Source organism: Buteo buteo, chromosome 5 (assembly GCF_964188355.1).
Source record: "Buteo buteo chromosome 5, bButBut1.hap1.1, whole genome shotgun sequence".
Taxonomy (NCBI): Eukaryota; Metazoa; Chordata; class Aves; order Accipitriformes; family Accipitridae; genus Buteo; species Buteo buteo.
The window spans coordinates 12137638-12164750 of NC_134175.1; the positions used below are offsets into that span (position 1 = coordinate 12137638).

Genomic DNA, 27113 nt, shown 5'->3' on the forward strand with positions numbered 1-27113 from the left:
GACTAATGCCTTACAGGACAATCAAAAAGCAGCACTGCACAGAAACCACACACCCATTTCTCTTCCAATTTCCCCAGCATCTTCCCACTATTCTGAACACTGATAGAAATCAGCTTGCCTGAAAACCAACATATTTCATATGTGCCCTTACATATGAAGTAAGAAGAATATCAACTATGTGGCTGGCTATAAAGGCAGTCCCACACACTCTTCCCACACCACACCATCACAAGCAGTGTAGGCAGTCCAAAGCTGGTCCTTCAGACTACATGAAACTAGCAAAACCTGTATTTATGATTAAAAGATAAACAGAAATACATAACAATAAGTTGCTCATTGGTCCCAAAAAAAAAAAAAAAAAGCGGGGGGGGGGGGGCAGGATGTGGAGAAGAGAGGCAGGAATCACTTGATCTAGAGATATGCACCCAGATAGATGTGTTAAATCTAACCTCCTATTCTCAACTGCTTTGGCAATCCAAGCCAAGCATTCCTGAGAAATATCTCCATCAGCATCAGCTTATCCACACAGCCTCAAGGTCAATACACATTCCTCTTGGTGCATGCTATTGGGGCACAAGTAGGAATTAAACATCAGGGGAAAAAAAAAAAATATTCCTTGTGCCTTGAGTTGCCTGAACATATCTCCCAAGAAGTGGTTCCCCTGTAACCTAGAAGCTGCCTGCACTGTCTAATGCTACTAGGATGGGAAAAAACACAAGGCTTTTAATCTAGCACTAAACATTTTTGGTTTGCAAACGCTGCCTACTTGTCTCACTTCATCACAAAGCAGAATGAAGACCAGCACGTAAAGGATCATCTCCAGGATGGTAGGTTCCTTCTGGAAATCCATAAGCAACACGTAGGCGAAGAGCAACAGGAAAGCGATGTAGAAGATGACATTCCAGGAGAAGACCACAAAGGGGGAGGTGAAGAAAGACACATAATACAAGAAGAGTTTCTTACTCTTCTCCACAGGCTTTTTCCTGAGGAATTAAAAGAGGGAAAAGGTCTCAAAGCATAGCTTTTGTGCCTGGAAACATTTGTGTTCTTCGTCAAAGTGAAAATGAGAAAGGTGCAAAGTCTAGCACAGGACATTACTTTAAAGGTAATGCCATTCTGCATCCACTGATTTCAAGCATGCAAGTAAATTGGCACATCTTAACTCTGGATCAGAGTGAGGACATGATCTGTCAGCTCATTCAGCCATTAATTATCTTTATTTCAGAGTGATTGAACACTGGAACAGGTTCCCCAGAGTGGCTGTGGAGTCTCCACCCTTGGAGATACTCAAAACCCAACTGGACACAGTCCTGGGCAACCTGCTCCAGCTGACCCTGCTTTGAGAGGAGGTTGGACTGGATGATCTCCAGAGGTCCCTTCTGGCCTGAATTGTCCTATGATTAACTGACTTTCTTTGCTTCTGCTAATGAGAAGCCAGTTAATTACCTGAATGAGATGAAACCACAGCCTATTAAAGGAAAAAAGAACAGACACAGTATAATCTTCCAGTTCTTAGTATCTCTTGAAATCTCTCCATACCACTGCTTGGAAAGGAAATTCTGCAGGGAAGAAGAAAATATCATCATTTGTTCTAACAGCAACAAAATAATCTAAGAATGCTATTAGAGGACATTTGATGTAGTAAAAAAACCCCAAAACTTTGAGATCTCAATCAAAATAACTGGGATATCTGTTTCAACAATACAGAAAGCTTTCTGCATCAGTAACAGCATGCTGGTTCCTTAGTCCAGCCATCCTCCAGTCTACATGATGAGTTCAAGTCCTCATCAGCCTCATGTTGACCTGATTTATAAGGCACTTTACGCTGGGCAGTACATCCATACTGTGCATACCCAGGAGTTGTGCCAAGGGAGAAGTCACTTCAGGCAGTTTTTATCATCCAGCTCATCATGATTTACAGCTCTAAATCAAGCCTTCCCCTCCTGACTTAACATTTCTGGGCAAATCAGCCAGTTCCTGTTTCAAGAAGAGGAGCCACACACCCTGTACCCCACCAGCCACAGTCAGTGCTCTCTGGGATGCATTTCACGGCACTGCAGACACTGGTTCTGTAAGCACATTGCAGGACACGACCACGCTGCCACCCTGCAAAGCTCAGTGTTCAGAGGGCTAGGAAACCTTGCCTGGAGGCTCTCACTTCCATGAGGACAGTGTCTGAGCATTACCCTTTCACAGACTGTTCACGCGGAGATAGCATTTTCACAGCAAGTATATTCACTTTTTAAGCTACCCAGATCTCAAGAGTTACAGTAATCTGTGCACCTCCTTTTCACTGACATTACCTGCACCCCTGGCTGTGCAATGAACTGCTGGTCTCTAGCTTCCACTGCTAGTTCCAGACAATTGCTCCCTCCCCAGGCTTCACAGGAATAGGTCAGCAGCTGCTCAGCTAGATCCTCATCATTGCTGTAGCACTCGGTGAACAGCTCTGGAGGAAAGAAGCAGCCCCACACTGAGCTCCAACTTCAGACTCCATCTCCCACCAACTTGGGTGCAATTGTCTTCAGTGACTTCCAAAGTATAATATTTGTAATATTAAAGTATGCAGACACAAGAACTCTTTACACATTTTCAGCATGGCAAAACAACACATGCATTGATTTACAACCCCACTTGCATGTATTAAGCTTTTGTACAGAATTCACGTCTGGATGGAAAACTGTAATACTAAATCAGTTCACACACAGATAGCATTAAGTTGAGTTCTGCACTAATTAAGTAAAAAATATGAACTTCTCCTACTCAGATGACTCAGTATATCTGCTTGTTTCATCGTCATTCATTTAGCATTGATCTAATGACTTACAGTCAGTCTCAGTAGTCATATATTAAGAGTAAGGTAGAACAACAAGGGCAGAATCTGATGCTTTTTCACTGGGAACTGCATTGCAAACATAGTTGTTTTAGAAGAGCCGTGAGCATCTTATTCTGCCTATAGATTTTTGCCACTAACAATGCACATAGAGTGAAAAATTATTTCTCTTTCCAGCTCTGGACATTCCCCACTCAAAGGCAGTTCTGTTGGTGTATCTGTGACAGAGCGTAACTGCCCTGAAGAGCGATCCAGCCTTTTATAAAAACACACCAGCCTTCACTAGAAGCTCTTCTCTCCAAGAGTGCATTTTCCCAGGCATTTCACAAACAGCTGTTACCATAATTGCGAGGATGCACGCATACAGCAATACTTTTCGCTGGTGTTGCCACATACACCGCAACATGGAGAAAGATCTTGATAGACAGACTTCAATGGGACATGTTCACTTCTCAGTGTCCTGCTAAATAGTCAGGCCTGAAGGATGTAGAAACCTTTAAGAAAGCATGTTTAAGCTGTCTTCACCTTGTGAAGTAGGAGATACTTTCTGGTAAGAAGCAAGGTATTTTCAGTGTGGCCTTGTGCCGCTCCTTAGCAGCTAGTGAAATAGCTTTGGTGATATACACACAAATAAAATAAGGCCCAAGTTCAACAGGTCAATCGAGTCTCCACTAGCCTCAGAAAAGGAACAAACATGATCTGCTTTTAGGAGCAATAAAATAATATCCGTCTGTGGAGATTTTTAAGATTTAGCTAGAAGAAGCCATGAACTTATTTAGTCCTGGTGGTAACACCACCTCAACGAGAAGACCGGACTAGAGGCCTCCAGAAGGCCTTTCCAGCAACATTTCTATGGTTTCCTATTCAACCTGCAGGGCTATTACACTTTACCTGTCACTTAATCTGACTTGGTGGTGACATCAAATTGCTGGGCAGCAATGCATTTAGAGATCCACTGTCTTCTGCGCCAGGCAAGAGAACAAGGCCATAACCCATAATAAAGCCCCAGAGGCACCACTGTGTTGTATCTCCCTCCAAGTTTAGAAACCAAGGTCCTGCACCACAGAGCACACCACAGATAAGCTTGAGTTTGTAAGTCGTGGGTGCTACAAATTAATCCCTGCTCTGGTATCTACCAACTGTGCTGGCTTTCATTTGCGTGTTTCTCTGAATAATTTGCAGAGTAACTAGACACTGAGGAAACATCAGCATTGCTGCTTCAGAAAAGGGAAGTCCTAAAAAAAAAAAAAAAAAGAACATCCCCCTGTTCTCCTGCCACCCATTACCCTCATTAAACAAGAAACTATTAGTCACTCCAGCCCATGAGAGGCAGCGTTCAATTCTGAACCATTCACAATCCCTGCAAATGAAGAAACTGAAGGTCATACCAAAGAAAAAAGAAAAAAAAACCAAGCTAGATCTGCATTCTTAATGAGTGACAGTATTGCTTGTCATCTTAGAATAAGGAAGGTATATGATTTTGCAGTTCAGAATTTGGGAATTCAATCCACTTTTTAGTTACAATTTATTCTCACTCCCCAAAAGTACTCCTGCAAATTTGAAGGGTGGCTTTTCTCAACCTGAATATTACCAGCACTCATGCAGAAATCTTCTCTTACTCTATATTCTCCTTCCTATTTCTGGGCACCCTTCTTTTTCAACCTTGTCATTAGAGCTAGGTAGCTTTTCTTCCCAACAAAAGTAATTATCTACCCCCCAAAAATCCCACAACACCCACTTTTGGAGGCAAGCTGTTCAGACAGGGGACACAGTTTCTACTGGGAACAGATGGTGTGGAAGAGATTTCTAAGCAGTAAAAACACATTTTGACATTAAAGGGAAGCATTTAACACTGGATATCTAGTTTTCTAAATAAAGCTTTCTTTCTACTTCCTTTTGAGATGTCATTTCTCTTCTTTAAAATTCAGGCTGGATTTCTGGGCAGCATTTCAGGCAAATTGAATGAATTATCTTGCCTTGCATTTTGCTGAACAAAACCACCAGGGTTATCAGTTTTGCTTTGCACAAAATAAAAATATCACTATGCAATCATTGGTGCACACTAGACCTGGAGACCATTAAAACAAGTAATGTTCCAAGAAAGGAAACAGTTTACTGATCTCTCACCCCTCTCATTAAATTTCTAAAGGACTTAAAGAAGGCACTTACCTACCGCTCTTGTCTCATACTCATTAGCGAGTTCCTCAGACTCACCAGCAGCATTTATATCATTCTTCACCTTTGCCATGCTTTTCAGGAGCTTACTGGCCCCAAGGGCTGCCAACGTGCAACCTCTGGTCTATGGAGAGAGAGTTAAGTCATGCAAAGCCCTCTGCAAAGGGAATGTGATACATCCTTTAAAAATTATCCCCCTTTTTTTGCAGCTGCTCAGTTCCCAGTCAGGACTGGCAAATGAAAATCCAGTTCCACAAAACAAATGGTAACCGTCAGTGTACTGGTTTGATAACAACTTTGTGACCAGTCTGAAAAGTTCTTGTGTTTAATAGTTATATATCAGCTTTGCATCTCTGGCTGAAGATTCACCAAAGATGGTCTGCTCTGCCATGAGCTACACTACCATTTTCACTGTCCACCAGTCTGGACCAGTTGGGTGTACCCAGAACTGCCCAGACTATGTTAGTCCATTCCATTCAAATGGAATCTATATGTACAGGGAAGAAGCACTCAGTGCTTCATGTCTTCTTGGACATGAAGACCAATGTGAACAGGAGCATGCATTAGCTTTGCTTGCATTAGACTCACATTTACAGCCTGCGAATTATGTATTTGATACAATCATCACTAAATGTACTGTCTAATTAAAATTAGAAATGGATTTCAATCAAATACCTGGGATCAGAACACATCCATATTGTGGAATGGGTGGGAACTCAGCATCCAAGCTTGAACAGAGATGAGAACATACAACTACAGGTACATGTTAGTTTGGACTGGCTGACTCACACGTGACATTAGGAAATAAAAGTATGAAATCCACACCCAAACACAAAATGGGTAATATTAAACCTACTTACTGAATCGCCTAGCAATTATCTCTTGTGGGTTTGTGCTTGAAGATGGATGCAGAGCCTTCAAAGGCCCACAAAACAAAGAGAAGGAACACCAACGTACTGTTTGCAGAGAGAAATAAAGGAGAATTCAACTTACTTGCTCCCAAATGACTTTAGACAACTCTTTCTTGTTCTGAAGAACTGACCAAATAAACAGAGCTTGCAAGGGGTGCCTTGTGATAGGACACTCATCCTGAAAGAAAGAGCAACAACTCCTCAGTCCTGAGCTCATCAAACTGTTTTCAACTGGAATAAATCCTAGCCTGCCATTCTCCTATTTTCATATTTTCTTTCTTTTACAGCCAACCCACCGATCCTCTCTGTCAGCTACCTGGCACTTGTCACGCACTACTGTAAGTTAGGTTATATTTTATATTTACATTAAAGCCTTATATTTTACTATTTGATGTGGAAGAATCAGCCTCCCTGTTTTTCCTGAAGTTGGCATGAAAGGATATTTGGGTCACAGTCACTTTCTGCCTTAACCCATGCAGTTCAGATAGCCTCATTCACAGCTTGGTTTGGTGTTTAGAGAACACAGATTAACATCCTCTAAAAGGAATACTGACTTTATACCAATATGCCTTTTGTGTTTAAGCAAGTCCCTAAACTTCACAAAAACTTAAACAAAGAGGAATTTCTATACCACAATCTTTGCATTAGAGCAATTAGCACTGGCGACAGCAAAGCCATCACAAAATGTCTCCTGAGCAACAAAACTTTTAACCACAAGCTTTGGTGGAAACTCTCAGAGCTAGCCAGAATTTTTAAACCAAGCTTCCCCCAAATGTCTCATGTGTTGCATTGCATCTCTGAAGTCTACAACTGATTTCAGAGGTTTCCTATCTGATGCCCAAGCTCCAGTTTTTAAATTCAGATCTGGATCTGATGTTTGGACCTACTGTGCTGTGATAACTATGTCTGCTTCTACCTGACAGTGAAATAAAGTCCAGAAGATGCTTGACACTCTTGCAACAAGCAAGGTTTAAGATACAAGAGTCTGTACCAAAATATAAGAGTCCGAATTCCTCATGCCCAGCTGGCACCTCTGTACCAGACTCTGAATTTATATTGGTATAAATTACAAGCATAACTAGAGCATTGATTGCTCTAATAGAAAATATTTTAACTCACACCCAAACTCACCCATTTTTCTTGTAGTTAAATGACCGTTACATGCATTTGTAAAATGGGGCAATACGTTAATCATAAAACAAGGCTGAGACTGTTAAAGCAAATCCTGCTATACCAAAAACAAAACTTAATTTTTGTTTTTTCCTTTCAGGGGACACACAGTGGAATCAAACTGTTCAACGCTTACCGAAAGAGGTATCTCCATCTCATCCTTGCTATTTTTGTCATCTCTTTTAAGACCTCTTCGGAAGTCTTCAACCATCTTCCACACAAATGTGAGGAGTGCATCGTTATAGGAGTTTTTTGCAATCTGCAGGTTCTTGAACACCAGGCTGCTGAAGTTGTTTGTGTACAGCTCTCTAAGGACCTCTGTGGTAAGAAACTTCCTCAGATTCAAGCCATTTTCCAGGAAGAGACGGACAAATTTGGGCCTGTCTTTCACTAGGGCTGTGAACATGACATCCTGTAGGTCAGCAGACTAGGAAGAAAAGCAAATATTAGGGAGCACGAGACATGTAAAGCTTACCTAAGGGCCTGACACATGTGGCTAACTGCCACATTTTCAACAGAATCAGTTTTTTCTGTATGCAGTTGCCTTTGTTGGATGGCCTAGAGTCCTTCTGGCAGAGGCAGATAACCTTTGCAATCAGTGATGTCAGTGCAAGGAGGACTAGACACTCTTTCTGATTATCACAGAGGTTGGGGTACAGAGCTAGTGGCTGCTATTACAATGTCTCTCTTCCCACTGCTCCCCTGCCCCATGTCACTGTACTCAGACACAAGTGGTCTGTACCTCCCAGTTTCGGTCATTGGTGAAGATCTCATCACTGGCCAGGTCCAGCTGGTTCCACTCCAGCAGCAGCTTCAGCTGCCCATTCCAGTTATCTCTGTCGTGTTCATTGGTGCTGAAAGCTGCAGAGAAGGAACAATCCTCTAGGTAAAAGACCAGAGACAAAAGAGCCTCTTAGCATAGTTATTCATCTCTGCTTTTCACACTCTACCTGACAAGACCCCTATCAAATGCCTCTCCCCAGACTCATGTGCATATTCCTGATTGAGTTTTAGAGGATGCTGGAGGCTTAGAGACATGTTTATGGTCCAACATAGGCACCAAACAAGATGCTAGGAGCATGTCATCAACCAAAATCAGCACAATTCCTTCAGGCTCCTCAGTGTCCTGCATCCTCTACACAAAACAAATTCTGCAGGATTCCCAGTGGGGCCCTACATAAGAAGTGTCATGACAAGCTGTAATGTTCATAAGCTTTCTCTATGCACAGACAGGAAAATGAGGTCAGCCCAGCAACTTTCACTGAGTACCAGTTCTACTCTGCTGCAGTAGCAGAGAGCCCCGGTCCGAGTTACTCAACGGTAGCAAGTTACTGGGATTTGAAAGAGTTAGGAAGCAGCCCTGCACATTGACTGTTCATTAACTGGATACTTCTCTCCCTGCTGAATGCCAGTCAAACCTCTTCAATCCACATATATAACAAAAGACACTTGATTTTACATTGCAGGATGCAGAGTAATCCACTTCTGCAGTATAACCAGAAAAGATCCTTTGCTTGGCTTCCTGACTCCCTGTTGTGTTGCATACTTGTGTGCTGCTACTCAGAGATGCTATCCCAGCATCCACAAACCTCTGCTAAATGCCTTCTCAATTATCTGGACTGGGTTTCAATCTCACCCACACTAACAGATCCCATAATGCTGCTGTAGCCTGTCCACACCACTTCAGATGAAGACAAGCTCCACACCGTGGCAGGAGCTTAACTCTAGAGAGATGGCACTGCTCTAAGGAAGGCTGTTCTAGAATATAAATAGCCATCTTTTCCCATCTATAAAAAAAACCCAAAAACAACAACAATAACAAAAACAACCAAACAACCAAAAAAACCCCCAAAAACAGCAAAACAGAAAAACAATTACTTGCCTTTGTACAGAGCAAAAGAAATAGCATTGCTCACAATTTCATCTCCAGCTTCTTCTATTTTGATAACTGTCAGTAAATGGGGGTTCTCAAGGACTTCTTTGATCTACAAAAAGGAAAAGTTCCATTTGAAAGCAATCTAGGCTGTTTAGTAGTTGATCTCCTAGATCACCTTTAAAAGAAATTTCCTATCACATCGTAGCAAAACTGCTTCTCATCAGTCCTACTTCCACATACAGTTAAAAATTAATCGAGTCCAGATCAAAGTAGATAATGAGATTTATTTTAAAGCCACCAAAGTACAAGATTAATTATCCTCTGAGCATACAGCAACTAACTGTGATTCCCCTATGCAGAATATCATAACCAAAAAGATATGATCTCAGTAATCAGAAACTACTCAGAAAGAAAAAACAGACGTGACAGCACAACTTCCAACAAATGTCTAGCAGTTCATTAGAGAACAGTTTCTACCTCCCTGTGCTTTGTCAAAACCAGAGACCATTTCTCACATAACCAAGCCTTATAAAGTTACTTTCATTCTAGCACATACAAAACAAATAATCTTAGCCATTCTTGACTGCAGGAGGAGGTACACTCCAAGGCAGCTCAGCAGAAGCTGTGAGGAGTGTGGCCAGGTGACCAAACAGGGAAAACTGCCTTCAGCAGCTCCACACTCCCGAGTGCAGAGCTCCTTCTAGAAACCAGAGGGTCATGGTCTGCTCAGAGGGCAGTTCTTCCTCTTCAGGTTTGGATGTCACAGTCCCCAGGCTCAAAGTGCAAGTTCAGACGTGGTTTCTGCAGGACTGTCTCTGCAAAAGACCATGCCCTATTCCTGCCATTTTTCCTGTAAGCTTCTTATTACAGAAGCAGAAAATTGTTGAGGTTGGAAGATAGGTCTGCAGATCCCGCTGCTCAAACAGGGTCAAGTGGAGCAGGTTGTCCAGTGGAACTTGCAGGTTGATCCATGGACTCACTCTGCCAAGCTCCAACCAAGAGATTTGAGTCAGGCCTTGCCAGAAACAATAGCTGCTTAAACTTCACAAGCTTTGCTTGGTTTATATCATAGAAAATACACACAAAAGTTTGAGTGTCTGAATTCCTCTCTGGGGCCTGCAAACAACTTGCAATGGTACATTCATTTAAAAAAGAAAAAGTTAAGGGCAGGGCATGGAAAGCTGAGAGAAGAGGCCTTAAGCGTACAGGAAGCAACATTTTCCATCCCCCATTATGAATTTTGACTGAAGTTTGAATATGCAATCACTCCCCACTCCCTGCTCCCCACTGTGAGCGTGGGTAGGAAATAATTAACCAAGAAAGCAAAACAGAATCAGAATCCAGGATAAAGTATTGGGCAGTTAATTGAGAAAGTCAATTAGCTCAAGTTAATGGATTGTTCACTGAGCTGAAGCATTCTTGGAACTAAGACTTCTGAAAAATAACAGAACAGTAAGACTTTTCTGGAGCTACATTTTTTTCTGTCCCAAATAAGGAGAGCAGACGTATACCAAAAACAGGTCCACCCAAAGTCAGGTAACCAAAGAGTTACAACAGTTTCCCGAAACTGGCCCAAACAACCCAACCTAAATGATTCTATGATTCTATTGACAGTTGGATTCAATGATCTTAAAGGCCTTTTCCAACCGAAATGATTCTATGATTCTAAGATAGCAGATGCTCTCCTTACTTCTCCAGCTTTCCCAGTCTCCAAAAACCACTCTTGTAATAAACAGTTACATATGGGATCACAATGGTGGCTACATCCTGAAGGCTCTACCTCTGGTCAAAGAGGCAAACAAAACCAAAAGAAGAATTTGCTGGTGTTATGTACAGTGTTGTACCTTCAACTGTATCCCATGTACACAGTACACACACTAACAGAGTCCCAGTGGAGATGCTGTAGGGATGCTGCTGTGGCAAAATACTGACCGAGTAAGCCTCTAGTCCTAAATGTCCCCCTCCTAGTCTGTAAGAGAAATCTGTCCTGCCCAATATCTTAAGGGATGCAGGAAGACAGACAATAAGAGAATCCTGAAGTAGAATTGCTGCAGTTTGGAAGTCTGTGGTCACTACAGCAATAACCCTTTGCCTCTGAGCAATTCAGCAGCATTTAGCAGTCTGAGGCTTGATTCAGCAAATACCCAATTTCTCCACGTTCACAAAGCACGTAAAGGAATTGCAACACCAATCAGCACATCAGCCAAGAGACACATCCAGCAGCCAGTGCTCCAGAGGAACTGCAAGCATCCAGGGAGCAGTTACAAAACATTTGGTCTTAGCTCTCTTGTGCCTAGACATGTGCTGCCTTTCCAAAAGATTGCAATCCCCCACTCCTTCTGTTCCAATTCCTCTAAGTTACAAGAGTTTGGAATTTTTCTTTTTTAAATCCCCCCGGATATATCATGGCAAGGAGCCCCACACATCCTATAGGTATCACCAGATAGCAAGATCCCTGATTTGGAAGTCACTAGCCGCTCCTGACCTTCTGTTTCCTCTACCCTTCTCCCACTTTCAGCCTTGCTAGCTCCCTGCAGTAGCATGCACTTACCCATTTGATCCAGCTTTCAGTCTCCTCTTCTGAGAGCCTTGAAATGGTGCGAGGCAGATACCTGAGCAAGCTCTCCTTGACACATGAAGAAGCAAGAGTGCCTTCTGCCTCCATCAAGCTAGCAATAACATCAGCAATCCGGCCAGAGCCTTCCACCACAACACAGGGAATCTTACTCTTGATGGCCACATTGATAGACTAGGGAGCCAGAGAGGAAGAGGTGATCACTTGAAGCATGACTGTGTTATTAGAGCCTACTATTCAGTAAGAAAGCCTAGCACTTGTAGGTTAGGCGAGAAAAACAGAAACCCATGGTCCACACCAGTATTTTTATTACTACCCACTGATACCCTTAAATGACAACTCTTTAAAACAGAGGGCTGTGAAGAGCCCCATAAAAACTGAGGGACAGAAATCATCATCTGCCAAATTTTAGAGCTGATTAGCAGATCAGGAAAATTGCTGAGTGGAAATGGCATTCAGGACACATTACAACATTGCCTAGCTACAGTCACTGCTGTTTTATGGCGCAGCATTGCTCAAGTAACACCACAGCTGAGTACAAGGGCTCTGGCTTTATTTGCTGGAGATGCAAGCAGCAGTCTTACATAGAGATCACTTCTGTAGCATCATGAGAACACTGAACTCCAATGTTACTGAATGTCTCCAAGTAGCTGCTTATGTGATTTCTCAAACAGCAATATTGTACACAGCTCATCAGCAAGGGGGGGAAAAAAAAAAAAAGCCTGAAATAATGATGGAAGGACCATTAGACCTCCTGTTGCAAAGACACAACTGGATACATTTATTTCATTTGCATCACTACCATTTAGAACACTGTCATCAGAATATAAGCTGCCTGCCAGCAAATCGTACAAAAGGAGTCAGTGCAAGTTATCATCAACCACTGGAAAGACAGAATATCTATTAGCTATCTGAAGATGCAGTTTCATGAGAACAAAAAAAAAATCAACGTGGAGTCATCAAAACTGTGAGCACGTTACTCCTGTCAATTGGATAGCGGGTCCGTGATAAATGCAATATGTTTTTTCTTACCAACTAGATCAAAGTGGTTTTCTTAAGAAGGGTCCAACTAAAGTGCATGTTTTACATCACAGGGAGTTTAAAACAGAAGCCTGAAACAGTTTTACTTCTCCTCTGCCAAAGCTGATTCCTGTCATCATTGACCAGTCACAAGCTGAGAAAGAGGGAGTCTTTCCTGGCTAACACCGCTAAGACCAAGGTATGGCAAAGACAGACATCCAGAGCATGGAACCTGCTGTGTCACTTTGGGCTGATCAGAGACTCAATTTACACTTTGAGAAAAGGGCTTCACCTACAAATGAGCAAGAAGGCAGACACAGATGTCTCTGTGTACTAGTAACACTGATAAATAGCCAGGAGACTGGCCTGAACCCTTAATTGGACTATCATCCAGTTACTTTTCAGAGGAAGCTCTTGCTAGGAATTATGCATTTGTTTTAACGAGGCTTTTATTCATTCTGATTAGATAGCTAGTAAGTCCGTGTTATGTATCATTTCTTAACAGTGGGTTTGAGATCTCTCCATAATATACATGTAACCATAAGGCTGCCCAACTAACTACACCGCATGGCATATAGAAACAGCTTCTTCAGCGATGGCCAAATCCTCTCTTAAATGTTGGCAGTTTGGAGCTAAAAGGAGATGGGCGTATTCAACATGTCCTTTTCAGCAAAGCTTTGCTCTAGAACCTGAATGGATGCTTCATTTCAACTTAAGACCTCTGATTAACACATTGAACTCTGCATCTGTATTTGCCCACAATCTACCTGTGGGAAAAGCTAAAATTAATCATGTGAATGGAACCAAAACACGCAGAAAACATACAGGGAGGCTGGGATAATGATCTGAAATTTCAGAGTGGTTCATACTAATTGATAAATGTTAGCAATGAAGTGGTGACAGAGGCTGTGCTTTGAATTCCCATTGTTTATCATCCCGACAAGCAAAATAGTTTGATTAGCCTTAATATTAACAGCATAGCTCTGTTCTGTCAGAACAGGTAGTACTAAGATCACCTCTTCAAAAGAAATAATTAGAAATACCACCCTGCTTCAATTTTACTAACTCAAACACTGACACACTCTCTTCATTGTATCCTACCCTCCTGCAAAATCCAGCTCCTTTTCTTGCTCTTTCTCAAGGTCCTTCAGCCCAGGCTACATCAGCTCTTCAGTCAGAACCATCTCTCCTCACTGTTACTGTTCCCTTCCCACACAGCCTGATTGCACATCCCCTCACTTTAATTCCCGGGTGCCAGGTCCCTTTGCTCCCTCAGTCACACCCTCCTCAGTCAGGCCTCTCATCTTCATTCTTGCAATGTGGAGGGGGAAGTAACAACCCTGTTATTTAACACTAAGATAGATCTAGAAGTCATCTCTTTTTTCCCCTTCCCTAAGCGCCAGTTAGACATCCTGTTTCAAGAAACTTCTTTCTGCCTTCTTTGTTCTGTTCATCCTCCTCCTACCTGTCATCTATCTGAAGGTGATGCCTGCTCCCTCCCCATCTAGGCTTAGAAGGGGCAGTCAGCTGAGTCCTCCTGCCTTGCTCAGCTGCCTAGATTTAAACTAGGTGCAGCCCACAGTTCTCAGGAGCAGCAATCACAAGACAGTTCAAGCAAGCTCTGAGATGTAGTATCTCCAGCACAGCTGATCTTCCCTGTATATTACAAGAAAGCACTAATCTCCACTGAGCATGGGCAAGCCAAGTTTTCCCAAACCAAAGTTTAGGCAAATTTGTATAAAAAAGATCAAGAGCTCCATGGTTGACAAAGACTCTTCTGATTGCTGCTCAAATAAACACAAGAAACAAACATTTTTGTGCTGCATTTGTTACGGAGGAACTGAGATAACTGAACTGTCCCAGCCAACAGTTTTCCAGGATGTCAGCTTGAGGTAGAAACTTTGCACAGAAAATTTTAACTGAAATAAACTTCATAAGCTTAAATGCAATTGCAAGCAAGGTCTTTCTATAGCAAGTGCTAGACAAGCTCCAGTAAATAATAGGACTGTATATCAAGTTGTTTGTGGAGTAATCTGTCTTAAATATCAGAGCAATGTCCCTACTGTCACTCCTGGAAATAAGTAAAAGAAATAAACTTACTTTCAAAGTCTCTTTCCCTCCACCTTGGGCAAAACACACAATTGGAATCTTCCCACCATAATTAGATTCTGTGAAACATGCCAAAAGAAAAAAAAGAAAAAAGATTCAATCCAATGCAGTTTGAACAAGTTATTTTTCACAAGTACAATGAAAGAATTTCCAAGCAGTTCATGCAAACGCTCTGATACTAGTTTACTGCTGGTTTTGCCAAATCTATTAACAGCTCTTCCTGTTTTTAATGAAAACTCAGTTTTGCCTAACATTCTGCATATGTGGCTTCAGATACCCTTCTCCAACAGATGCTTTTTTTCCTCCTAATAATCATAATTTTTACTAGCTCCAAAGTCCCTAAAACATGATTTTATTGTATTTACCTACTGCTTTGACCATTTTGAGTCTAGGTGCAAGGTTCTTATCACAAGCTGAAGATTCAGAACCTCTGACTTCACATTTTCAATTGTGAAGGAAAGCTAAGAATCCCATAACTCTAGAAGCTAGTGTTTAAGAGACATACCAAGTTTCATAATGACTCTGGGTGCTTCGTCATGACTAACAGCAAGTATGCTTCAGCTGAGATACACAGTAAAAAAACCAACAAAAATCCAAAAAATACTTTAACTAAGAATTTCTCATCAAGGCTTTTGATTTCTTTCTATTTTAGCAAAGAAGGGGCTGAAAGAAATTTTTTAGGAGCAGGCTGCAAATGGATCCATCACCATCACAAAACAATATTTTGGGAAAAGCCTAATTTCAGCTCCTGTGTAGTTGTGCTTCAGCTACCTGGAATTCAGTCCCAGGTGAGAAGTATGCAGAAGGGTCAGCTTCCAACTGATAGCCCATCAGGAAGGGAGGGAAGGGATGTATGGCTGAAAGGGATCATTTGCTGTGTCCCACAAAGGCCTATTGTCACATAAAGAAAGGAAGATGAGAGGAGGGGAATTGCTCTGAAGAGGGCTGGTTGTTCCTGAAAGTGCTCAAGATGCAATGCAGTTAACACATCCCTTCCAGCTCAGCATCCAAGGGATGCTACCACTAGTCTTTTGTTCCTAAAAAAATCACTGTGCGTCAGCCCCAAAGCATGCAAGAACTAAGTAGAAGGAGGTCTTCAACCTGGCACCCACACCTACCTGGGATAACCCGCTCCGAAATGTACTTTTCTAATTGAGTTCGTACTTTTGCTTCTATTGTTGGATGCCCATGGGTGCCATTATCAACCAGTAAGAGATGGGTGTGATTATTATCCAGGCAATAGAGGGGGTCTCTCTTGAGATCATCCATGATGTAGTGAGCCAAGTAGTACCCCTAGAAGCGCAAGTACAGCGTTGAACAGAGATCCAAGGGCAGAGCATGCACAAGCCTCCAAGGACAAGCCAGTGACAGCTGAACCCCTAGGCACCAACTATTCCTCATTATTTAGGAGTCAATTTCCTGACTCAAGACACTGCTCACTGGCAGTCTCAACAGCAGCAGAAGACAGTGAAAGAAATGCCATACAAGAGCACAGCATAAATATTTGCAGATAAAGGGGTTTTTTTCCACAAGAGCAGCCTGGTTTGCGATGATCATCTCATAACTTCACTTCAGCCAATGGAACAGTGGAAGTTATTTGCAACAGTTTAGCTCTTTCAGATATCCTGTTAAGCAATGCATGCTTCCTTCAGCCACCAGCAACATTAAATCTGTGGCAATCTTACTTTCAACACCTCATAGAATCACAGAATTTTTTAGGTTGGAAGGGACCTCTTGAGATCACCTCGTTCAATCCTCAAACCTTCTTAGAGCCCACAGTAAACTAAACTGGTTTTATTTATCTAGCAGGATGTTTTTTAGACATGTTCTATAATGTCTAGTGGAAAAAAGACAAGGGGAACTATGCCAGTGTATCTGACAGACAGGACAATACTATCAATAAGCAAGATCCTCAACAGCAGCAGCAGGCACAATGTGACTTAGTTCATGGGAATCCCCACTATGGGTGAGTGTGTAGGGATTTCACATCAGCTAGAATAACCGTGAAAGAGATTGTTCCCTAATGCAATGCCTGACATGAAATTAGAGCAGCTGAACTTCCACATGGACACGCTAAGCACACAGCTGAAATTCTCCCCACCAGGCCCGATGTGCACAACCATCTTGAACATGAGAACACTTTAGTTTCCTCCTGTTCTGGGTAGAGCACCTGATGTTTCATCTCACTGCTACGTACACTGAAGAAAAGCTGGCCCCAGGTTGAATTGTTTAGGACACAGTAGGTGAGGCTAAGTAGGCAGATATGCTTCTACACAAACATTGCACTGGAAAGCATTCTGCTGAGGTCTGCTGTGCCAGACGTACAAGCAGAGCTTGACTGACCACTCAACTCGGTCATCACATAGCTGAGAGCAGCAGCCTCGCACAGATACTGTTATTGCTGAGAGCAGCAGTCAGTCAGAGACATAATCTGTATAATTGACAGCCAAGCCTCCTCTCTGTTTCCCCACCAACCTGTACATGTTTCTTACATCATTATCACCACTGCGAATCAGACTTTCTCGGTTGGAAATCATGCCCCAGGCTGCTATGCCAATAGCCACCACATTCTCCTCTGAGCTCCGACTGATGGTGTTGTCTCTGACCACTTCCCCGATGTACTTCGTCAGCCCATAATGCGTGCCTCCTGTGAAAATCCAGGCCCCTGGGGACAACATCCAATAAACTGGGGGAATGTAGCAGAACACCCACCCTGCCAATGCATTACCTTTAAGATACAACCACCCAATCCCCTCTCAAGACCTTACCTCAGAAGAGGCATTTATTCTTCAATTAAATACAAAAGATATGCTACACAACTTACCTTACATTATCATGGGCATCTGATGACTAGCTCTCAACCCCATTACTTCCAAACTGTGAGGTCACATTTGCCCCAAGTGCACCAGCCAAGCAGAAACAAACCGAATGCTCTGCTTCCCTGCTGACCCTTTGAGCTGCAACCTCTCCAACAGTATTATTCAGCAATAAAATAGTACAGACACATATGCAGGTCTTTACCTTTGGACTGGGCAATGTAGATCAGCCTGCTGAATATCTTGCGCATCCGAGGCTTGAGCGCAAAGTTCTTTGCGCCCCCAGTGACAGAGATGACAAGGTTAGGGGTTTTCAGGTGCCAATGCTGGGTCATGAGATCATAGAGTGTTTCAGAGTCTGTGTCGCATGACAAACGGATGTACTTGGGTGAGAGAAAAGAAGAGAACAAATGTAGCAAGAGATGAATAGTGATAGCTGGCAACAGATTGGGAATTGCATTTTCCTTCTCTAATGTACAGTCTTATTCCAACAGCCAGTAGACAAAAGGTGAAGTGATGATGAGGTCTTTGTTTCTTCCTCTAAAGCATCTTTGTCCTCCCCCTACAATCAGGCACCCAATCCATCTTCCACTAGAGGAAGGCAAGAGCACTGACCTTGGGATTCAGAGGAACATTGGAAGGATGAACACAACACCCAGGAAGTTTATGGTATAACAATTTTAACTGTAACAATGTTATTTGTAGCTTAGATAAAGGATTAGTGATAGCGTTGTTGTAAGCGAACTAATAATAAACACAGTTATATTTTGATTACACTATTAAAACCTTAATAAACTATAAATTCCAGGCTCCACGTGTGTGGTGTCCCTATCATAACACATACCCATAACAGCATTTTAAGTATAACACATAAGAACTTTATCAAATGTGTAGTAAAGCTTGAACACTGTATGAGGATGCCAAAAAGCACGCTAGATAATCTAGCTTCAGATGGACCTATGTCTCCATTTATGTAAAAGGCTCTCTGGCTTTTTCTTGCTGTGCTATTCCAGAGCCCCTTTGCAATTTCCTCACCTTTAGTAGTTTAGTATGATGGGCTTTTGGAAGACAGTCGTGGCTATACAACCCATAGCAGGGGATGAAAAGGAGTAACTTGGACCTGGATCACAGGGGATTTTGTACAGATTGCTCAGTATTTGCAGGAGAGCAAAATCAAGGGATTAGTTTGAGGAATAAATGTCCATATCTTGAGAGGTATTTAACTTGAACAAAAGAACACATTCATCTATTCCAGGACAGGTTCCCAGGAGTAGTTATTGCATCTGGCTCAGAACAGCACATCACAGAGGAAGTCTAGCAGGCTTCAGCAGCTACACAGGAGAGCTAAGGGACTCCCACAACTTCTGCTCTAAGAAGCATCAGCCACATGAAGCCTTGGGTGTTTTTCAGGAGAGGGTCCCCCATAGGAGAGGGGGAGCCTGCCAGAAAAATTAACTGCTTCACAGAGCTGGTAAGCCATCCCCACAGCAAATCTTGTTAGCTCTGTAGTTAGAAGGCATTCATCCTAAACCCTATGATACACAAAGTATCTTGTAACTGTATGACTCCCTTTGTTCCACCAATAGTTAAGGTTTCCAGTTGAATGACTTGTTGTTTTCATCTATATAAAGCAAGTACCAAGTAAAAGATGCTGAAGCTGAATTGCCCGTAGAGCCGATCTCGTTCTTCTATACACCAACACAGTATATAATTGCAAACACACTCCAGTTACACCTAAGTTTCATTCAATGTACCAGCAACTATACATCTGGCGCTTGACACCTCGAGTCCTTGGCAAGGCTCTACTCGAGCGGGTGAACCCCTCGGTTCAGACACTTTTTTCTCCGAGGTGCAACGGTGCCATCTCCTGGTACAGCCGGCTGGTGCACCCCAACCACGACCGATCCAACCCTCAAACACAGGCGATGCCAAGTGTTTCAGTAGCTGAACTCAGAAAGGTATTCAAGAGAAGCATTTTTCAGATTGATGGCTACCAGAAATTAAATACAGCAACTGCAGTGTTCTTGGATGTTACACGATCTGAGCAACACTGCAGAAAAAAAGAGCGCACAAGCACGACTTGTGAAGTGTAGAGGTTTTATTGGTCTGTTCACATTTAATATTTCTGCTCAGAACTTTTTAGGACTTGTCTGTCCTAAAAAGCACGATGCAGGGTATAAAACTTCCCATCCTTCACTGATAATAATCAGAAATTCTTAGGTTACCTTGGGTTTGAAGTCCTCCCCGCTTTGCATGAGGATCAAGAGAAATTATTTTGCAATGTTTAAGATCAGCAGGTGCCTTGCTGTATAGGGAATGAAAATGTGGAATAGAGATGTAATTCCAGCCAATGTGCTGATGAGGTGGATTAGGAGACTTAAATGCAGTATTAGAACAAAGTATGCTCTGAAACAGAGGCGCAGTGGCCTTGAGAGTCCTCATGAAACAACTGTGGGCACGCAAACTGATTTCCAAGGTGGGAAAGGGGACACAACCTGAGGAAAAAACATTTAAGCTTTGAGAACTCAGAAATGTTGCAGTAAAGTGAACCGTTTCTTCTTTCAGTAAAGATACACAGCAGCTTACAACACAGTAGTATGAAGCTAAAATGTGCATATCAAGAAATATTTGAAGTACTTCAATTTGTTTAAGCGTGATTCAAAACCTTCAGTCTTATTTCCCACCAAAATGCCTCTTGTTTCTGCTACTTTGCATAAAACAAACCCAATTAATTTACATGGCATGCTCTGATTTTTCCTCATTTATTTTGATTGTCTCAAGCAAGCTGCACTGGTGGTAAATATCAGTCATTTAGAAGAGGAAGATGAGCTCAGCCACATATGACTCCTCACACAGTATCAGTATAAATCATCAGAAGCAGCAACATCAGCTATTTTCTTCTTTCCTCCTCTCCATTGTCTCCACACCAAGGAAAAACACAGGAAAAAAAACCACCAAGCAGAATGAAACCTCTGAAGTTCCACTGATATATTACACCCCTCTTGAACCGACTGTCATTGTAGGATCCCCACCCTGAGAAATACTCAATATTCAATTGGTTATGGGCCTGAGCAAGCTCATCTATGTGGATATGCTTTGAGCAAGAGTTTTGGCTAGAAACCTCTGGAAAGCCCTTCCAAACAAAATTACTCTATGAGGGTGTGGGACACAAGCATTCGAACATCCCACAATATCCTTCAGAGTGTCCACTCCACGGCCTAAGATACGACTGCATGGAAAAGAGCACTGTACATCTGCACACTGCAATGATCTGCACATAGAACAGCTAGGGAGGAAAGGAATATAGGTCAGCAAGCTCTGTAGGCAGGTGTTGGATGACATGGAACTTTAAAGCCATTACAAAGCATGAGTGATGATTTTATGGAGTAGCAAGCAGGCACGTGCTGCTTCTGCACTGAAGAGTACAGGTCCGCTGAAGAAAGGTCTTACATCACTACAGATATGAAATCCCTATTGTTATCACCTCATGGATCCTGCTGCATGTGTTACACATGCTTCTGTCCCAAGAGTTGCACTGGTGCTCACCCTCACACTATTTTCTTTCTAAAGCGTAAGTTAGTCCACACTGGAGAGGTGCAATGTTCCAAAAAACAGCTGTGTCTTGGTGTTAAAGTCAGACAGTCAGGAGCAAAGCATCTTCATCAGGAGCTTGATCATTCAGGCACTTGAGCTTATCAGGTTGGATTCACCACTAAAGATGGGTAAAAGGATACTAAGTGGCTCCTCAACACCATAACATTTCCCTATAAACAGGCACCACAAAACAGCCACTATAACTGCACACTGATATAGCCAGGGTACAGAGTCCCAGTGAGAGACGTCACAGATCTAGTTTAAAATTATTTTCTCCCAGCTCAAGACCTTCAGAATGTATCACAGGCCAATTACAATAAAACTAGCTACATTAAAAAAGGGAAAATAATAATTGAGCATCACCCTCATTCACCCAATCTTCTGCCATGCCTGGAAACAGATAGCCTCTTTTCACTCCCATAATCAGCCTAAGAAACAAATAATACAGAAGAAATTATTCTTTGTTACCTATTTTCAGGGCTTGAGAAACCAGCTTGTCTCCTTTGTAGCCTAACTCCTTCCACTCCCATTAGAATAAAATTAACTTTAGCTTCACCTTCCCTGCTTTCCAGGGGCTTCCACTGGCATTGGGTTCAGGACTCTGAATACAGTGAACCCAACGGGGGCCTGACGTATACCCTTAATACAATCACTTACCTTTCCTCTTTTTCCCATGTTTTCAAAGTGAATGTCCCCAAAGGCATCAGTAGGAAGTTCCTTAGTGTGCTTCTTGTAGTTCCATTTTTCAATGGTATTAATCTGAGTGCCCTCTATATGTTGATTTTCAGGGTATCCACATTTACATAAGTTACCCCTGAAAAGAGAATGAATAGACATGAAAACCCAGAGTTATCATCCTGACCACAGGAAGAAAAAAAAAAAAAAAAAAAAAAGGTCTGATACATTTATGAACAAGAGAGAGAAATTTTTCACAGCTGACACTACCTTCAAAACTTCTGCTCAATCAGGACATTTCCAAGAAATGTTATTCTGCAACAAACCTGGAGCTTGTAGCATACAGGGTGCCTACAGTAGCAGACACATCAAGTGCAAAGTTTGGTAGCAGGGTTGTACCAACACAACAAGACAAGCAGCAGGTGGAGCTACGGAACCAGTTGTGCATGGGACTCTACTTGGATTTGCTACGTGACAAATTTAACAGCTAAGAGGAACCAACTCTCAGCTGCGACCAGCACCTAATCATGCTTCCTCCCCCTATAATCTGCTTCTGTCTAGCACATCTCAGGAATCAGTCTGTGCTGAGAGATGAGCTGACACTTCTGGATGGGTCTTACCTATGGGACCTCTTTCATTATCACAAATGAAGTTAGGTCACCAGCAGCTTAATTTGAAACTCTACAACTGTGCACAGAAACGAAGAAAATGTACCAGGACCCCGCATCAGACACCACCAGCAGTGACCTCATCTGCTGCTAACCCGATGCATAAAAATGGTTTCTTCCCCTTTTTGTGCTCTCAACCAGATATGAAGAGTTCACTAAGATGCTTACTAAGTGTAATCATTTTCCATGCAAACCCTGGGCCTGACCGGTGTCTAAGCAAGCCCAAGACATAGTCACATCAAGCTGGAATGGATGTCTCGTCTCTGAGCAGATTTTGCAAGCAGTTGCTGTGTTCCTAGCACATTTCCACCACCACCACCCGTCCACTGCATGGCGTGGTGGGTAGTCCCTACCAATGCCCTCCTCACCAACACTGAAATTGCATCAAGGGGAGGAAGAATCTGCACTTTGGTTGCGCAGGACTAGTTGGGAAAGCTAGGAGAACTCTTTTCCTAGGAAAAGCTGCAGCACAATCCAAGAAGTCTTCTGCATAGACAATAGCCCTGCTTCCTTAGAGGGCATGGAGAAGGGGTCATTGCTTATGAAAGAGAGGATCGACTGACAACTGCAGTCAGCCAAGTGTGGTAAGCAATGTCAACAGCAATAGGAGGGAGAAAGCATGGCCCCTACACTCTAAGTTAACAAGCAACATCAGGTAAACTCTTGTCCAGTGTTAATTTTGCTAACAGCACAAAGAAGTAGATGGGGAGACAAAGCACGAAGAACAACGCTATTAACAGCACTGTGCAATTTGGCAATATACAGGATTAGAAAAATAATACCTATATATTAAAAAAAAGCACCTGCCCAAAAGAGTTAAGATAAGAACATTAATTTGTGTGGTTACAGTGACCTTTTTTAGCTAGCTTACAGATTGCAAACATGAGATTGAGTAATGCCCTCCTGTGAAGATTGCTGTAAAGGTAAGTCACAGCATGCCTCTCTGAAGGAGAGAAAACTTATATGGTTTCTCCTACTCCACTGTAACTTGCAAATGAAACCAGCTTACCTTAAAAATAGATAGACAAAAAAAGCCAGCAAGTATGCTTTCCCAGTGGGCTTGTAGGAAGAGAAGCTGCTAAGAACCAGCTCTACCATCCTTTGCTGGTCCTTTGCCAGACATCCCATTTTACATAGCAGAAGACCCTAAGTAAGACTTTCTGAAATGAGACTAATTTCCCTCCTTCTCTCTCTCTCTCTCCCCAAGGCATTTTTCCTCCCAGCTTCAGAGGAGAACAGGGTTACTGAGAGTCCTCAAAGCTCTATATTAGGACTTCTGCAGCTGCATTAGTTTGATTGCATTTCTCCCGAGATTACCAAAAAACCAAAGGCAATGTTATAGTCCTCAAACTTGCATTGCATAGGTACTTCTGCCTGAAAATGGAGCGAGTATAATATCCTATCTTAAGAGAACATCAGCCTGAGGAAAACCTAGCGACTGCCTGTCTCTGCTGTAAAGGCTTGTGCATGGAATTTGTGATTTGGGTTTAAAAGGAAAACTTAAATTACGCAAACCTCCAATATGTACATACGCTGTTATACACCAGTACCAGTGCTGGTGCTGCATCCCTAAGAGCACATATATATTGCTACAATTGTGTTTCATATAGGGAATTTGATATTAAAGCCCTTTAACGGAGCTGCTGGAAGGCATGCTGACAGAGTCAGCATGAAGGTCAGGCCCCTAGTTTTGCATCAAGTTACTTGTGGAATAACCCAAACTGATATATTTCCAGTTTTTACACTAAGTCCAGACAGTGTAGAGCAGTGGTCTCCAAAGTGAGGGATATGTTAAATAAACTTTTAAAAAAATAAAAATACTGTTTATTTCATCTTTATCTCATCCTTTTTAAATTACTATTTTTGTGTATGTTTTATAAAGTACATAATATTATTACAGTAGTAGATGTATGTAGTTTATAAATAAACATATGTTGGGGGTGTATGCTCAAAAATGTCTTACTGATGGGGTATGGAATCAAAATAGTTTGGAGAGCACTGGTCTAGAACTAGGAGAAGCACTCCAGGCTGCCTGTCAGACCACAAGACTTCCAGTTTTTTTGACCACAACTGCAGAATACCCCAGGCATATGCAAACGAGCCAAATAAGCAGTGACAATGAAAGCAGTTGTACAAGCAAGACTGAGGTGAGGTTGCACTGCTAGATTCAGACTCTTAACAAAAAAAACAAAAAGTGTGCTCTCTGCCACATGGCTTAGCACACAGAAATACCCTCAGCTCCCAGCCCCCCATGCCTGTAAAACAAGAGAAAAACATCTGCTTACATTGACTTGGTGTCTTTTGTAAAAAAGACACATTCTCTCTTCTTAAAGTTTTCTTGGATGAAGTTGACCAAATCCTTGAAAATAATTTAAAAAAAAAAAGTTTACTTCTGATAACTCATAAAACAGAAGAAACCTCAGTACCAGCATAGTCAGTTTAAAACCAGAGAAAACTGGTGCAAATTCCTAATTGTCCTTTCTCAAAGTGGACGGTAGGGTGCAACTAGAAAGCACTGATGGGAGTTGACAGGACACGAAAGACTACCAAAAATCACATATAGGCATTCCAAAAAACATGTGATATCAGTATTTTTATATTCATCAAGCACAATATATAACAAAGAGCCAAAAGGTATGGTTTCCCCCTCAAATAAAAAAAAAAAATCTTGAACAGCAAAACCGATTTGATGCCCTAAAAGTTCTTGGAAAACCTATTTTAATTTCAGTTTTTAATCGAAGTGACCCACATAGAAAACGTCTTACTTGAACTCAGTGGCACAATACAGGTAGCTGTAGACTACAGAGCATTTCCATTTGCATGCATTGCTGTGTTTCCAAATAACTGACAGCACTGACAATATTTTTCGAACAGTGGTTAAGTGGTCTAGATACTGCTTAAAAGACTATAGCAAACACTGTTTCTTCCCAAGGGAAGAAGGAAAAAAAAATACATTAACATCCTCTTGGGTAGGGCCTGTTTTAATTCAACACAAAAAGACCCCAGCAGGACACCCGAATAACTTAAAGTCATGCTTTATGTGAGCTCAGTGGAATGCAAATTCTCTCCAGCTTGTTTAACTATTAACTCTCATATTAACCTTGAAACTCCACAAGTGCAGGGGAAGCTTTCAAACTTGGGAAATGCAAATTCATTCCTAATCTGCTTCTGCAAGCTAGGAAAGCAAAAAAAAATTCTCACTTGCTGATAAAGGTTTGGAGGTTTGAGGGTTTTTTTTGTTTTTAAGCACAGCTTGGATTTGCAAGCCAAGATTTAGCTTGGGATGAAAAGGGAACACATACTGCTATAGTTTAGTTTACCATTTTGACAGAACACTTGTAGTTAACAGCAGTTAGAGGAAGTTATTCCAAGTAGAAAAGCATAAAAAGTATAATATGCAAAACAAAGAAAATGGAAGGGAACATAATTAGCTAGTAAAAGCCACAATGATGCAAGACCAAAAAAAATAAGACCAAAAAAATAAAAGGGAGGGGGAACCACTTGCTGAAAACCTAAGAGCTAGTCATTAGGCCTCTTGCAAGCCCATCAGAAGCAAGAAATCTGCCAGACAATCGCTGTCATCAGCAAATCATTGCAGCATGAAAGAGATGTTTAACATAATTATATGTTGTCTGCCTTTGCCATCAAGTTGTGGGAAGAGGTTGGGGTTCTTCTTTACAGAGACAGAGGATTTGTCTCTGAATTATGAAAAAGGATTTAAAAACGGAAGTGACTAAGAATGTGCAACAACAAGTTACAGGGATCAAAAGGAATGCAATACATCCTTAGACTTTCACTATGTCAACAAAGCACCTTTACTGCTTGAAGGGTCACTGGCTCGGAAAACTTCTCCATAAAGGGAAAACTGACAAATCAGTCATCCTTGTGACATGACCTAGTTCATAACCACTGTGGTCTAACAGCCAAGCTTATCTAGGATGTACCACATACTCACAGCATCACTGCAAGACACATCTATGCTGCGAGACATGCTGGAATAGAGGAGTCTGGAACTCTCAAAATTGCCGTTTCTTCGGTGTCGCATAGTGCCCATAGAAACCTGAAAGAGCATGGCAGAGGAAGAGATGAAGGAGCAATGGTCATTTCTTTCACTAGATAAAAAACAGCCAGGACAATTAGTGCCCTAAGAAGGCAAGGGAAAGGTTATTCAAATCCAGCATAAAAAATTAGGAAGTGTCTTGATTCCTAAAATGTGAAACTAACATTCAGAGAAAATCTTCTCTCACTTCATACGAGAAAGAGACTTTCCTCTTTTTCTCCCCACTCCAAAAAGAACTCCAAGTCAACATGCTTTGAGAAAGGAACATACCTCATATGCCATCCCATTCAATTCATTGCCATATCTTAACTCTCTTTCCCTTCCCATCTCTGATGGGCATGCTTCGAACTTGTGCTATTCAGCTTTTATATACAATGACCAGTCCCTAATCCAGTGTATTTACAAATTAAAGGGGATATTAAGAAGAAACATTTCAATCACAGAGAAAATGAACTGCAGTGTAAAAAGAAGTTGGTCTGGCAGTATGCCAGAAACTTAGAGTAGCTGCAGCAATGTCCACTCCTGTAACAAGGGAAGTCAACATGTGTGATCCAAAGAGTAAGTGGATTTAAAGTTTATTGAATCCAAAAAGTTAACAAGTCACCCTTGGAAGCAAACACACTTCAGTTGC

At 41.9% G+C, this 27113-nt stretch overlaps 1 protein-coding gene across 1 annotated transcript in view; it reads right to left on the reverse strand.

The window, feature by feature from the left end:
- The window catches only part of TRPM8 (transient receptor potential cation channel subfamily M member 8), a 44912-nt gene extending 18418 nt beyond the window's left edge, over window positions 1–26494 (reverse strand). Inside the window, exons 1-16 of the mRNA XM_075027842.1 lie at window positions 26378–26494; window positions 24708–24781; window positions 21737–21893; window positions 17691–17868; window positions 17162–17334; window positions 15788–15962; window positions 14661–14728; window positions 11517–11714; window positions 8972–9074; window positions 7832–7971; window positions 7226–7516; window positions 6002–6097; window positions 5003–5132; window positions 2304–2449; window positions 1447–1559; window positions 767–983 (exon numbers count right to left, since the gene is read on the reverse strand). Of these exons, the coding sequence (XP_074883943.1) occupies window positions 767–983; window positions 1447–1559; window positions 2304–2449; window positions 5003–5132; window positions 6002–6097; window positions 7226–7516; window positions 7832–7971; window positions 8972–9074; window positions 11517–11714; window positions 14661–14728; window positions 15788–15962; window positions 17162–17334; window positions 17691–17868; window positions 21737–21893; window positions 24708–24781; window positions 26378–26494 (2376 nt within the window). The remainder of the gene's footprint in view (window positions 1–766; window positions 984–1446; window positions 1560–2303; window positions 2450–5002; window positions 5133–6001; window positions 6098–7225; window positions 7517–7831; window positions 7972–8971; window positions 9075–11516; window positions 11715–14660; window positions 14729–15787; window positions 15963–17161; window positions 17335–17690; window positions 17869–21736; window positions 21894–24707; window positions 24782–26377) is intronic.
- Between the last annotated feature and the right edge of the window lie 619 nt (window positions 26495–27113).